Below are 15242 nucleotides of genomic sequence, written 5' to 3'. Positions count from 1 at the left end.
TACAGTAGGACTTGAACCACTGAACTGTTCGCTTGGACGTGAATGTAGTTGCCTACCGGACTCGCTCCTATGCCCATTTAACTTCCTTTAGATTCAGAATCAAAGAGCTCACCCACCCCAGAGATTCTCTCTTCTCCCCCTCTCCCGGCGGGCAGAAGATACAAAAGCCTCAAAGCATGTCTCAGCGGTCTGAAGGACAGTGCCTATCACACTCTTGAAAGGGCTCACAATCTACCTTGTTATATCTTGTGTTTATCGTTTGCCTGAACAGCACTCCATAACACCATAGGACCGTAATCAAAATCAGGCTCAATGTCACTGACACATGTATGTCATGAAATCTGTTGTTTTCCGGCAGCAGTACAGTGCAGCATATAAAAAATAAACTATAAATTACAATAAGAAATGTATATAAAGATTAAGTTAAGTAGTGCAGATAGAGGGCAAAGATAGTGAGTTAGTTTTCATGGTTTTTTTCATTGTTCATTTATAAATCTGATAGCAGAGGGGAAGAAGCTGTTTCTAAAACATTTGAGTGTGTGTCTTCAGGCTCCTGTGCATCCTTCCTCGTGATAGCAATGAGAAGAGGGCATGTCCTGGGCGATAGGTGCTGCCTTCTATCGAAGATACAGTACTGTGCAAAAGTCTTAAGCACATATATGTAGCTAAGGTGTCTAAAACTTTTGCACAGTACTGTACATTATGTATTTCAAGTTACCAAATAACACAATACTGCTGACCTAATACAAAGCTAAGTACGCTTAATTCTACTTCCCGACCAACTTCCTATTTTAACCAATATACGGTACTGTGCAGAAATCTAACGTATAACCCTAGTTATATGTATGTGCTTCAGCACAGTACTGTAGCTTCTCTTGAGAGACCATTCTTTCGATAATTTTTACTCTTTATTCTGCATTGTTATTGTTACCTTATTCTAGCCCAATGCACTGTGTAATGATTGAACTGTATAAACAGCATGTGAGATGAGCTTTTCTCTGTGTCTTGATGCATGGCAATAATAATAAACCAGTATCAATTGTTGCATCGACTCTTCAGTTGCCCCTAATCTCTCTCTGTCGGATTCCTACAAGGGGTCCTCTCTTGGGGCAGCACGTCTGAGCTGTATGGGTAGTTGGCTTATTATTGTCACAGGTATTGAGATATGATGGATAAACATTTTTTTCCGTGTTGTCCGGACAGATGTAGACTACTTTCTAAATGGAGAGAGAATTCAGAAATCAGAGGTGCGAAGTGGCTTGGGAGCCCTAGTACAGGTTTCCCTATAGGCTAACCTGGAGGTTGTAAGGAAGGCAAATGCAATGTTAGCATTCATTTCCAGAGGTCTAGAATATAAAAGCAAGTATGTAATGCTGAGGCTTTAAGACGGAGTACTGTGAGCTATTTTGGGCTCTATCTAAGAGAGGATGTGATGGCGTGGGGGCTGGGGTCTACAAGAATAATCCCAGGGATGAAAGTGTTAACGTATGAGGAGTGTGTGACGGTTCTGGGCCTGTACTCGCTGCAGTTCAGAAGAATTGGAACGGGCTCATCAAAACCTGCTGATTATTGAAAGGCCTAAATAGAAGGGACGTGGAGAGGTTGCTTTCAATAGTGGGAGAGTTTAGGATCAGGGTCTAGCCTCATAGTAGGTGAATGTACCACTCCAGTCAATCTCTGCATGTATCTTGATATTCAATGTAAATGCTTTGTGCGTTTGCTGACGGCACAAAGGTTGATGGTGTTGTGGATCATGTAGAAAGTTGCTGTATGTTACAACGGGACATTGATAAGATGGAGAACTGGGCTGAGAAGTGGCAGATGGGGTTCAATCTGGAAAAGAGTGAAGTGATTCAATTTGGAAGATTGAACCTAATGGCAGGATACAGTGTTAATGGTAGATTTTTAGAATTATGAAGGAACAGAGGCATCTTGGAGTCCACGCCCATAGATTCCCTCAAAGTTGCTGTGCAAGTTGGTAGGGTGGTTACGATGACACGGTGCTTTGGCCTTCATTAGTTAGGGAATTGAGTTCAAGAGAAGCGAGGTAATATTGCAACTCTATAAAACTGATCAGATCACACTCGGAGTATTATGTTTGTTTCGGGTCACCTCATTACAGGAAGGATGTGGAAGCATTGGAGAAGAGATTGACCAGGATGCTGTCTGGATTAGAGAGCATGTTTTAATGAGGAAAGGACGAGTGAGCTCAGACTTTCCTCTTTGAAGTGAAGGAGGTTGAGAGCTGTCATGGTGTAGGTGTATAAGATTACGAGAGGCATAGTCAGAGTGGACAGCCACAGTGACATTGGTCAATACGAGAGGACATAATTTTAAGGTGATCTTAAGATAATGTCAGAGGTAGGTTTTTTTTATGCAGAGTGGCATGAGCACCCCACTGCTGGGGTGGTGGTAGAGGCAGATACATCAGGGACATCTAAGGGACTCTCAGACACTTAGATGAAAGAAAAATGGAGGGCTACATGGGATGGAAGTGTTAGATAGACCTTGGTTAAAAGGTCGGCCAATAATATGGACACACGAGCCTGTACCAGGCTGTACTGTTCAATGCCCTTTGTTCTATTTTTCCATAAGGCCATTACTCGCTGTTCTCGACTCCAGTATGGGCCCAGTGTGCGCAGTCTCCCCTCTTTTGAGAATCCCCACCTTCCCAGGAAATAATCCTTTCAAACACAAGATCATTTCTTCATCTGGTAAGGGTACCGAACTTGTACAAAATGTTCCAGTTGTGATTTCACCTGGGATATAATTCCATATAATTGCAGTACGACGTCCTTAATCTTGTTTGTAAATCCTCCTGCTGAATAGGCCAGTGTATCATTCACCTGCTGTGCCTACGTGTAAGTTTGTTTGATTTGTGTTCTGGCATTCCCAAGTCCCTTTTAAGCACGAATGGCCTTTAGATCTGTCACAGTTCTTATGTAAGTAAAATAATTTGCCTCTTTATGGGTTGCATGGTAGCATACCGGCTAGTGTAGTGCTTAACAGTGCCAGCAATAAGATTCAATTCTGGCCATTTTATGTTCTCCCCGTGACCATGCGGGTTTCTTCTGACTGTTTCAGTCTCCCCCCACATTCCAAAGACGTACAGCTACAAATACCCTAGCAGGGAAGACAGTGGAACAACAATGGCAGGTATTTCTGGGAATAATGCAGAAGGTGCAGGATCGGTTCATTCCAAAGAGGAAGAAAGGTCCTAAGGGGAGTAAAGGGGCAGCCGTGGCTGACGAGGGAAGTAAAGGTCAGTGTAAAAATAAAAGAGAAGAAGTATAACATAGCAAAGATGAGCGGGAAACTGGAGGACTGGGAAGCTTTTAAAGAGCAACAGAAGATAACAAAAAAGGCAATACGCCAAGAAAAAATGAGGTACGAAGATAAACTAGCCAAGAATATAAAGGAGGATAGTAAAAGCTTCTTTAGGTATGTGAATAGCAAAAAAATAGTTAAGACCAAAATTGGGCCATTGAAGACAGAAACGGGTGGATTTATTATGGGGACCAAGGAAATGGCAGATGAGTAGAACAGGTACTTTGGATCTGTCTTCACTAGGGAAGACACAAAGAATCTCCCAGATATAATAGTGGCCAAAGGAACTAGGGTAAAGGATGAACTGAAGGAAATTTATATTAGGCAAGAAAGTGTTGGATAGACTGTTGAGTCTGAAGGCTGATAAGTCCCCTGGACCTGATGGTCTGCATCCCAGGGTACTTAAAGAGGTGGCTCTAGAAATGGTGGACGTGTTGGTAATCATTTTCTAATGTTCTACAGATTCAGGAACAGTTCCTGCTGATTGGAGGGTGGCTAATGTTGTCCCACTTTTCAAGAAAGGAGGGAGAGAGAAAACAGGGAATTATAGACCAGTTAGCCTGACGTCAGTGGTGGGAAAGTTGCTGGAGTCAATTATAAAAGAGGAAATTATGACACATTTGGATAGCAGTAGAGGGGTCAGTCCGAGTCAGCATGGATTTATGAAGGGAAAATCATGCTTGACTAATCTTCTGGAGTTTTCTGAGGATGTAACTATGAAAATTGACAAGGGAGAGCCTGTGGATGTAGTGTACCTGGACTTCCAGAAAGCTTTTGATAAAGTCCCACATAGGAGATTAGTGGGCAAAATTAGGGCACATGGTATTGGGGGCAGAGTACTGACATGGATTGAAAATTGGCTGGCTGATAGGAAACAAAGAGCAGCGATTAACGGGTCCCTTTCGGAATGGCAGGCTGTGACCAGTGGGATACCGCAAGGTTCGGTATTAATGATTTAGATGAAGGGATTAAAAGTAACATTAGCAAATTTGCAGCTGACATAAAGCTGGGTGGCAGTGTGAAATGTTAAGAGAATGCAGGGTGACATGGACAGGTTGGGCGAGTGGGCAAATGTATGGCAGATGCAGTTTAATGTGGATAAATGTGAGGTTATCCACTTTGGTGGCAAGAACAGGAAGGCAGATTACTATCTAAATGGAGTCAAGTTAGGAAAAGGGGAAGTACAACAAGATCTAGGTGTTCTTGTACATCAGTCAATGAAAGCAAGCATGCAGGTACAGCAGGCAGTGAAGAAAGCTAATGGCATGCTGGCCTTTATAACAAGAGGAATTGAGTATAGGAGTAAAGAGGTCCTTCTGCAGCTGTACAGGGCCCTGGTGAGACCCCACCTGGAGTATTGTGTGCAGTTTTGGTCTCCAAATTTGAGGAAGGACATTCTTACTATTGAGGGAGTGCAGTGTAGGTTCACAAGGTTAATTCCCGGAATGGCGGGACTGTCATATGTTGAAAGATTGGAGCGACTGGGCTTGTATACACTGGAATTTAGAAGGATGAGAGGGGATCTGATTGAAACATATAAGATTATTAAGGAATTGGACACACTGGAGGCAGGAAGCATGTTCCCGCTGATGGGTGAGTCCAGAACTAGAGGCCACAGTTTAAGAATAAGGGGTAGGCCATTTAGAACAGAGATTTGGAAAAACTTTTTCACCCAGAGAGTGGTGGATATGTGGAATGCTCTGCCCTAGAAGGCAGTGGAGGTCAAGTCTCTGGATGCACTCAAGAGAGAGTTAGATAGAGCTCTTATAGATAGCGGGGTCAAGGGATATGGGGAGAGGGCAGGAACGAGGTACTGATTGTGAATGATCAGCCATGTTCACAGTGAATGGTGGTGCTGGCTAGAAGGGCCAAATGGCCTACTCCTGCACCTACTGTCTATTGTACAGGTTAGAGTTAGTAAGTTGTGGGCATGTTATGTTGGCAGTGCAAGCATGGAAACGCTTGCAGGCTGCCCCCAGCACATCCTTGGACAGTGTTGGTTAAAGATGCAAACAACACATTTCACTGTTTGTTTTGATATCTCAATGTAGATGTGACAAATAAAGCTAATCTCAATAAGGAATTTATTTTTCACCATGACAGGAGAGAGATGTAATGAGACAGATGTTGGGCAGCAGAAACCAAGACCCTTATTGGTGTAAGAATTAAATTCCAGGACAGAGGAGGTTTGCAGTTGGATTGGAGGAACTTTCAGAAATGGAGGGATGAGGTTTTGCAGGAATTTTGAGGGTGAGAATTTTAATTTCACAGGGCTTCTAAGAACCAATATGATTCCACAAGCGCAAGATGATAGGTGAATGAGACAATTCAGGTTTGGGCATGGGCCGCTGAACATTGAGTGATCTTGAGTTTGTACAGAACCAAATGATGGGGGATGATAGAGAGCCAGTTGGTGCTTGAGGCAGGGAGGGTTTGGCCAAAGAATTCAGGATTGAAGATAGTTTATTATTATACTTAAGTACATGGGTGTGAAGGAGAATGAAATCATTGTTTCTCAGACTCCAGTGTAGCATAAAAACACACAATAAGCATAAAAATAAAACAATAAAAACACTGTAAATATAAAGCAATCCTAGAAAGCAACGTACAAGTAACTTATGGTTCACGACACATGATGCTCTGCTTCAGTGGATTACGCTACACGTGGAACTTTGCAATGGCTAAAATTGCTATACCTCTGCTCACCGCAGACTTCCTGTGTGCCAACGGGCTGTTAATAGATCTTAAGAGCTGCCAGCTTGTGGATACAAAGGTCATTACCTGGTACCCCCTGTAAGTTCCCCATGATGACTCTGTCCAGCGCATGCACTGCCACATGTGAATTCCCCAAACCTAACAAAGCCATACTTTCCCACTACAGTCACAAAGCACCAGACTTCCACAACTGGCTCATCGGTTCACACCCATGCACGTAGTCTGGACTCAGAAAAGCTGTCCAGCGCGAGGGCTGAATTTTCTAACATGGAAATGCTTGGCATTGTACACAGGTCGAAAAGCTCTTGGACTTCACCCCTCCATGTAGTCCCTAAGTCTGTAAAAGAAGTAAAGGGATTTTGTTAAGCACATAAAATGACCCTCACATGTTTTATTCACAAATTCCTACGGGCTCAACCGCAAGCTGATCTAGAAAGCCATCTTGTAGGCATTCTACAAATTCCCTCTCTTGGAAAAGCCCATCAAAATGTTGTGAAAGGTGTTGTTTTTTATAATCAGAAAATCATCAAAAATAAACATAATGACATTAGTATCAATGATGAGAAAGAAGAAAAGTATCTGGTTTGATGCAGGCAGACTTGTCTTTTATCTGAGGGGTTAAAACTGGCCTAGATACTGAAGGGGGAAAAGGGGCCATCTCCAGTCTGCCGACCATTCAATCTGTTCTGACCACTGGAGGGTGGCCTCTGTTTGAGGCCTCGAGAGCAGTCTCACCATAGGGACTATGTATCTCTCCTCCAGTGCCCAACCTCCTCCTCATTCACCCATGGTCTTCTCTCCTTTCCTGTCCTTCTTCAGCCCTTTAACTCTTCCAGCTATCATCTCCCAGCTTCTCACTTCATTCTCCCCTTCTTTTCCCTCACCCTGTCTCACCTATCAACTGTCAGCTCGTTCTCCTGCCCTGGCCTTCCCTTCCATCTTCTTATTTTGGCTTCTGCCTCCCCCACTTCCCAGTCGTGAAGAAGGATCTTGGCCAAAATGTTGACTGTTTAATCCCTTCTGTAGATGCTGCCTGACCGGGTGAGTTCCTCTGACATTTTGTATGTGTTGCTCGACCATAGGGCACTCAGTACTCCTTAAGCTCTGCGTTAGAAGTTTAGCTGAGACTGTGTTTCTGGAATGAGATGTGAACGCACACAGCCTCCCAACAGTGGCTAGAGTGTACCAACAGAGCCACAACCATGTCAGCAAAACAGTATATCCACCTCACTGGACTAAAGGAATGATTTGTAGCCATTAGCTTTGGACTGAGTGATGTAGAGAGTGCAGCAAAGGTTGGAGACAGCCATGTTCATGAGTCCTGATGAAGGGTCCTAGCCAGAAACGTCAACTCTTTAGAGCATAACACACAGGAGCAGAACTAGACCAATCAGCCTATCGAGTCTGCTCCACCATTCCATCAAGCTGATTTATTATCCTCCTTAATCCCATTCTTCTGCCTTTTCTGTGTAACTTTTGACACTCATAGTAATCAAGAACCTATCAACCTCTGCTTTAAATATTCTCGGTGACTTGGTCTTCGCAGCCTCTGTGCCAATGCATTCCACAGATTCACCAACCCCTGGCTGAAGAAATTCCTCCTCATCTCTGTTCCAAAGGGACATCCGTATATTCTAAGGTTGTGCCCTCTTTTTGCCTCTCCATGCTGCCTGACCTGCTGAGTTCTTCCAGCATTTTGTGTGTGTTGCTCTGGATTTTCAACATTTACAGAATCTGGTGTGGTTATTAATTCTCTTGTTCCTTTACATTGTCCTTTACAGGGAATGTGCCAGAGGAGCTGAGGGAGCCATTTTACACTGACCAGTATGACCAGGAGCACATCAAGCCTCCGGTCATCCGCCTGCTGCTGTCCTCGGATATCTACTGCCGGGTGTGTGGTCAGACGCTGCCACGGGATGAGCTCGGTCCGCCGCAGGATAACACAGCTGTTCTGCAGGCTCTGCTGCGGAGAGGACTCCAGGTGAAGGACCAGGAGGTGGTAGTGACCGAGGCGGATCTCCGAAAGAAGCCCATCAAAATGGTAAGCATTGAATGCGCAGACTGGAGGCAATGGAGGATTAGATGTATGTCCCCTAGTACAATCTAATGCATACTGTAGCTACTTTAGACCCTGGTTATTTTACGTTGGTTGTCTCCGTACTGTCACCCATTGTTTGCCATTCCTGTTCCTTGCTTCCTGAAGTCATTCGTTTAACTTGCACATAAATAACACAAGATGTTTTCATTGAGTGCCTTTCTCCAACAAGACCTTTCCCAATATCCTGTAGCAATCTGATTGGAATAACTTAGGAAGTTGGTTTATATTGCCAGCTGGGTTATGGGTGTATGTTATGGTCAGCCAGGCTTGCTGGGCCAGAAGGGCCTGTTATGCTGTATCTCAAAATAAACCAATTGCTGCTGATGAGAGGGCAAGAATCTGACCAATGATGTGCTGCTAGAGACCACACTCTCACATAAGATCAATTGGTAATTAGTTTATTATTGTCACCTGCACTGAGGAACAGTAATAAGCTTGTCTTATTATATCATCCATGCAGATCAGTTCATTAATGTGCACTGAGATGGTACAAGGGGAAACAATGGCGGAATGCAGAATAACGTATTACAGTTCCAGAGAGAGTGCAGTGCAGGTGGGCAATAAAGTGTGAGGTCAGGAGTCCACTTTAGGGAATGGGGGAATACAACTGGTGGCCAATACACTTTACTTCAGTGACTAACGATGACCTTGCCTGAATTATTGGAACAGTCAGAAGTAAATGAAGGATGATTCTTCAGGACCCAAGACTGACCATGTGCAGTGTTTCCCTTCAGTTTTATACCTCCTTTGATTTCAGTTGTTCACCATCTCTCTCTCTCTGATCTTTTCGTCTTAGCCAAATGTTATCTGCTGTTATTTCCCCTGTTATCCCGCTTTCCCTATCCATCCGTATCCTCTTGATTTTGATAATCTCCTTTGTTTTTCTGCTTCTATCAAGTTGGCAGCGTGGTAGTGTAGCGGTCAGCTGAATGCTTCACAGTGATCAAGGTTCAATTTCCGCTACTGTCTCTCTGTGACCGCGTGGGTTTCCCTCCTGATGCTTCCATTTCCACCCATATTTCAAAGTCGTGCGGGTTAGGGTTAGTGAGTTGTGGTCACGCTGTAGCACCCAAAGTGTGGCAGATCTTATGAGCTGCCCACAACATGTCCTCAGGATGTGTGGATTGTTGACACAAACAACGCACTTTATGTTTTGCTGTTTCAATGTTTATGTGACAAATAAAGTTAAGTACAAGGAAACGGGCATTTCCACAGAATAGATATAAGAAATCTGGCCGAATTTAGAATAGTACAGTCCCTTCGGCCCACAATGTCATGCTGACCTAAAATGAATTTGCTGTTCCTTTTATCTCTCCCTTTCTAGCCCCACTGACTCGACTCTCCTCAGAAGTTACTGTGTCTCTGATAACACTCCTGGTGTGATAGTGTTGTGGTTGTACTTACTTTTTCTTGAAACCACCCAGGGGTGTAACCACTTACTCCTAGCTGGTGCAAAGGGCTTCTGAGTTTAAATCCCATTTCATACTGCATGGATTAGAGAGCATGTCTTACGTGGATAGATTGTGCGAGCAAAGCTTTACTCTTTGAAGCTATGAGGGGTGGATAAGATGATAAGAGGCATAGATTGAGTCGATAGAGACTTTTTCCAGGATGGGAGGGGAGGCATAAATTTAAGGTGATTGCAGAAGAGACATCTTCCCTACTCTTTCCTGCGGAGAGTGGTGGGTGCGTAGAACACCCTGCCAGAGGAGGTGGTGTTGGCAGATATATTAGGGGCATTTAAGATGCTGTGCATGAATGATAGAAAAATGGAGGGCTATGTCAGGTTAGATTGATATTAGAGTAAGTTAAATGGGCGACATAATATAGTGGGCTAAAGGGCCTGTACAGTGCTGTAGTGTTCTTTGTTTTGTAAGGAAATTGATTTATTATGTTCACATGTAGTGAGGTGCAGTGAAAGTCTTTTGTTTTGAATACTGTCCATAGAGATCACTGAGGTAATACGAGCAATAAGAGAATTCAGAATAAGGTATCACAATTAAGAATAAAGTTAGTATGATACATTCCAGAGGAGTCCATTGTCAATCCTTCCAGTTGCATAGTGTGTTCTAAGCTAATTTAGTCCAATGACTGTAGATCCTTTCTCCTTGCCCCAGTTGCCACCTTTAAATAAAGAACGTAGTCTGTCCTTTAAGCCCCTGAAGGGTTGTAGGTTTTGTGGCCCGGTGACTAGCAGCTGTGTACTGGGTGGCTGGCAGCAGATGGCGGATGGGTTCTGGCTGATAATTACAATTGTCTGGGGTGTTACGGCCTTATGCGAGGGTTGTACCAGGCGTATTTTAGAAAATGTTTCATTGAAATTGTGAAGAGATCTATCAGCGTTTTGACAGGCTGTTTTATGCTGTTGTCAAGTGCGAATTTGTGTGGCTGTTTTCCCTTTCCAAGCAAGTGTTATTAAGGGATTTGTGGATGAAGTCAAGGGTAGATAATGAAATTAGGAGTGGATTCTCCCAATTTATAGCAGCAGTTTTGGTTTGATACTCTATCTGTTTGTTTGTAATACAGCTTCCTGCCCAAGAACCTATGCAAAATAATTGTGCACATGCTGGAAATTCAGAGCAAAAAACACAACGTGCTCAGTGAAATGTTAAGTTAGCTGCAAAGAAAAGTTTTGGCTAGGTGTCTGTGCCTTGCTGTAGTTTTGCAAGGGCCACTTGTCACTGAATCAACATGGTAAATAAATTAAAAAAACTATTAGTAACACACACACAAATGCTGTTGGAACTCAGCAGGTCAGGCAGCGTCTATGGACGGGAATAAATGGTTAATATTTTGGGCCTCATCAGGACTGGAAAGGAATGGGGACAGAAGCCAGAATAAGAGGAGGAGGAGTACATGCTGGCAGATGATAGGTGAGGGGGAGGGTGTGTGGGTGATGGAGGATTGAAGTGAGAAGCTGGGAAGTTATAGGTGGAAGAGGTAAAGTACTGAAGAAGAAGAAATGAAAATGGAGAAGAGAGTGAAGGAAGGGAAATTGGAGAGAGGTGAAAGGCAGGTGAGAAGAGGAGGAGGAGTGAGAGGAAAACCAGAATAGGGAATGAATATATAGAAGTAGGGAGTGGGCAGGGAGAAATTACCAGAAAATAGAGGAAAGAAACCTATCTGACCTGGTTTCAGAGAAGCATTTTATCAGTTCTTGGTTTCAACTAAAGAGTAGTGGATTGCTGTGTATGAAGACAGGATCTCATTGGGCTGAATGGCCCTCTTTTTTTTGTCCTTAATGATTCTCTTCATTTGAGAGATGGAATCGGGTTGGTCAGACTCAAGTGAACAAAGGGAGGCAAGGTAGCATAGCAGTTAGCATAAGGCTATAAAAACACCAGAGACCCAGGTTCAATTCCACCTCTGTCTGTAAGGAGTTTGTATGTTCGCCCCGTGGCAGCATGTATGCTCCAGTTTACTCTCTGATCCAAAGATGTACGGGTTAGCAGGTTAATTGGTCACTTGTGTAATTAGGCAGCGGGATGGGGTATGTCATTGGGCCAGAAGGGTCTGTACTGTGCTCTATCTCTTAAAAAAATAACGTAATGGCCTTCTTGGCTCATCTGCACCATAAAATTGCTACTTGATTCACAAGAATGTGTGTTGCTGGGAGTATCTCTGAAGCCAAAAGTTTTACTCTGTACCGGCTGAAGTGGTTACTAGATAGTTTGTTTCCAATGTGCTGAGTGTAGCATGCCTTTTCTGTTGGTGGAAAAGTCAGGTCAGAAGAGTCGTGTAGAGGTCAGTGCAACGCTCTCACTGTACCAGCAATCAGAGTTCAAGTCTACCGTGACTGTGTGCATTTCCACTGGGTCCTCAGGTTTCCTCCCACATACAGAAGACCTACAGGTTAGGGTGAGTGAGTTGTGGTCGCGCTATGTGGGTGATAACGTGCTGGACGTGTACTCTACTGTAGGGAGCTGGCAGAGAAGGACCTGTGTGTCCTGAATGCTTGAGCCAGTTATGTCCACCTGGTTGACCATATGCTCAATAGGATGTGCCCCAAGTGTGTGTGAACCCACAATGGTCAGTGGGGAAGATACTGTGTCTAAGACACCAGTGGGTTGGGGCGGTGCCAATGGGATTTGCACCCACGTTGGTCAATGGGAATGATACCGCATTTCCACTTTGCAAAGCAGGGATTTCCCTGATGTCCAAGCCATTTGTCCTGTAACTGGCAGCATTGAGAATGAGCTCGTGCTTGTGCTTTTCCTGCACAAGTTAACAGGCATTGACACATTTCATTGTATGTTTCGATTTAGAAGCAGCAAATAAAGCTAAAAGTGGGTAAATAGGCACCACGGTTGGCATAGATAAATTAGTCCGAAGGGTCTTTTTCCATCACATGCTGCGTTACCTCAGGAACCTTTGCTAATGATGCCTCATCACTTAGATAAGCACACTGAAATTTGTAGCTTGCATTCCAAGTTTGGAATGAGGTTGTTTCAGATATATAAGTTTTATGCTGATCTTGAGTGAAAGAGAATTTCCTGGAATAACTCCAATTAAAGATGTAATTTTTATAGAGTGGAGTAGAATTATATGTTGCATTTCAATCTGAACCCAAGAACAGTGAATTTGCTTTAAGAACTACATAACCAGTGGCTGACTACCTCTGCCAAATTGTAATTTGAAGAGAAACCAAAATAGTTCTGTTTTGGATCTTGAGGGCGGAACTGATTTTGTTCATGAAACCAGTTATTTGAAGGCTGGGAAGTCGAGGCTGACTTGTTTTTGGCACTGGGCAGTGCTCCTCACCACAGGAATGTGGCCAGGAACTCTTTATGTAGGGGTCAGCAAAAGAAAGTTGTTGGGACCTATGCTGGTGACGTGGAGAAGCTTGATTGATCTTCCCGACTGTCCGCTGCTGAACCTTGTCCAGTGCTGTGCAGAAAGTCGCAGGTGATGCAGGTAATCTCAGAGGAGGAGATCAAATAGTTTACCCATATTTCTTTATGATTTAACAGAGCCCATTTGGCCCATTGAATCTATGGTAGCTCACTGAGAAATCCTATTCTGACAGTAATTTTTCCCAGATGACTAAAGATTAAGTATTAGCTTTGCCACATGTACATTGAAACGTACAGTGAAATGCAACACAGACCAAAGATGTTTTAGGGGCAGCCTACAAGTGTCTCTGTGCATCCTACATCAACGTAGCATGCCCATAACTTACTAACCCAGACCATTAGTCTTTGGAATGTGGGGGGAAACCTATGTGGTCACGGGGAGGACGTACAAATTCCTTACAGACAGCAGCAGGAATAAAACATCCTTCTCGTATTCCCACTGGCCTACATTAGGTGTAATTTATAGTGGGCAATACGTCCTGCACACTTTTGGGAGATCAGAGGAGACGTATATGTCTACAAGGAGAACGTGCAAACTCTACACAGCATCCAGGGGTCAGCAAGGAGCCAGAGCAGTTACTCCAATAGTTACCTAGGGTTAAGGGAGTGCAATTTTTTTTTAAATTAAAAATTAGATTAGCTTTAACTTGTCACATGTACATCGAAACACACAGTGAAATATGTTATTTGTGTCAAATCAAATCAGCAAGGACTCTGCTGGGCAGCCTGCAATTGTCGCCATGCTTCAAGTGCCAGCATAGCATGCCCACAACTCACTAACCGTAACGTCTTTGAAATGTAGAAGAAAACTGGAGCACCCAGAGGAAACCCACGTGGTCATGGGAGAACATACGAACCCCTTCCAGGCAGCAGCAGGAACTGAACCCCGATCAGTGATTGCTGGCAATGTAATGGCATTACACTACCATGCCGCCATGATTTATTTACCTTGTCTTTTCTGAGACAGCCAGTTTCTGGAACATTAGGAAAAGAGCCGTTATTTGACCTTCAGAGAGAGACCTTTGGAAGATCTTTCGAAGGAGCCTTGGCAACTAGTCTCGGGGGTTGCTAAGTCTTGCTTGTAGATAGGGCCATTCCCCACTGCAGTTTTAATGCTGTGACCTACTTTTAATGTAGACTGTTGTTGAGAGTTAGCACACTCCATATGCTCGCAGTCTGCGACTCTACTGCTGAGCAGAAGCGTCAGTTCTTGAGCATCTGTGATTCTGACAGTCTTGGTCTCTCTGGTGTGTCGTCATGCCAAGCTTACAGATACTTGATTTTATTTAGTTACTGACACTGTAGAGTCTTTACGATGATGGTTTGACATCCGGCAGTCACATCACCTGTGGTGCGGTATTCCCAACACTTCAGGATTGCCTGGAAATCTCTAGGAAGTAAATGTTCTCCAAGAAGTTGCTATGAGCAACTCGGGAAAGAGAAAACACAGCACATTTTAAAGACAAAATGCTATTTTTCTTGTTTCAGTTGTTAGAGATTGAACATCGAGTGTAGGCACTTCACAATGGATCTTAGTGAGAGCTGACAGCCTTTTCCAATACATTGGCTTGTTACATGTGCAGTAACCATGGCTGGAGTCCTTGTCAATTGTTAATGCTCTTTGATTCATTCCCCCACCCTCCTCTTCAATTACTTAAGTAAAGGTGCCTATCACCTACAGGGGGTGGGGGGGGGGGCTGAGTTGTATAATGCCTAAATTTTCAAGGATGTTGCCTGGTCTCAAGGGACAGGGGCATGGGAGAGGTTGGACAAGCTAAGATTTTGTTCCTTGGAGCAGAGCAGACAGAGGTGATCTTATAAAATCATGAGTTGTTTAAGTAGGAAGAATTCACATCTGCTAAAGGTAGGTTTGTAGATGCCAGAAGTATTTTCATTTTACACACAGTGGTGGCTGTGTGGAACACACTGCCAGGGGTGGTGGTAGACCTTAGAGTAGGTTAAAAGGTTGGCATATTGTGGGCCAAAGAGCTTGTATTGTAATGTACTGTTCTATGTTCTAAGGTGACAAGGGAAAGATATAACGAGAAACTATGGAACTTTTTTTCCTCACACAGAGTGGTACACATACTCAATGGCCACTTTCTTAGCTACCTCCTGTACCTAATAAATTGGCCAGTGAATGTACATTCGTGGACTTCTGTGACTGTAGGCCATCCACTTCAAAGTTTGAAATGTTGTGTGTTCAGATGTGCTCTTCTGCACACCATTGTTCTAACATGTAGTTTCTT

The 15242-nt window shown here is 43.7% G+C and overlaps 1 protein-coding gene across 2 annotated transcripts in view; it reads left to right on the top strand.

Annotated features, from left to right (window-relative positions):
* The window catches only part of camsap3 (calmodulin regulated spectrin-associated protein family, member 3), a 237083-nt gene that overhangs the window by 76461 nt on the left and 145380 nt on the right, over positions 1 to 15242 (top strand). For both annotated transcript variants that reach the window (XM_059991912.1, XM_059991913.1), the window contains exon 2: positions 7824 to 8083. In XM_059991912.1, coding sequence (XP_059847895.1) covers positions 7824 to 8083 — 260 coding nt within the window. The remainder of the gene's footprint in view (positions 1 to 7823; positions 8084 to 15242) is intronic.

The sequence above is a fragment of the Hypanus sabinus genome, chromosome 16 (genome assembly GCF_030144855.1).
Source record: "Hypanus sabinus isolate sHypSab1 chromosome 16, sHypSab1.hap1, whole genome shotgun sequence".
In the NCBI taxonomy this organism is placed as follows: Eukaryota; Metazoa; Chordata; class Chondrichthyes; order Myliobatiformes; family Dasyatidae; genus Hypanus; species Hypanus sabinus.
Note: the sequence above shows the minus strand (reverse complement) of the source record. Positions and strands in the feature narration are given on the sequence as shown.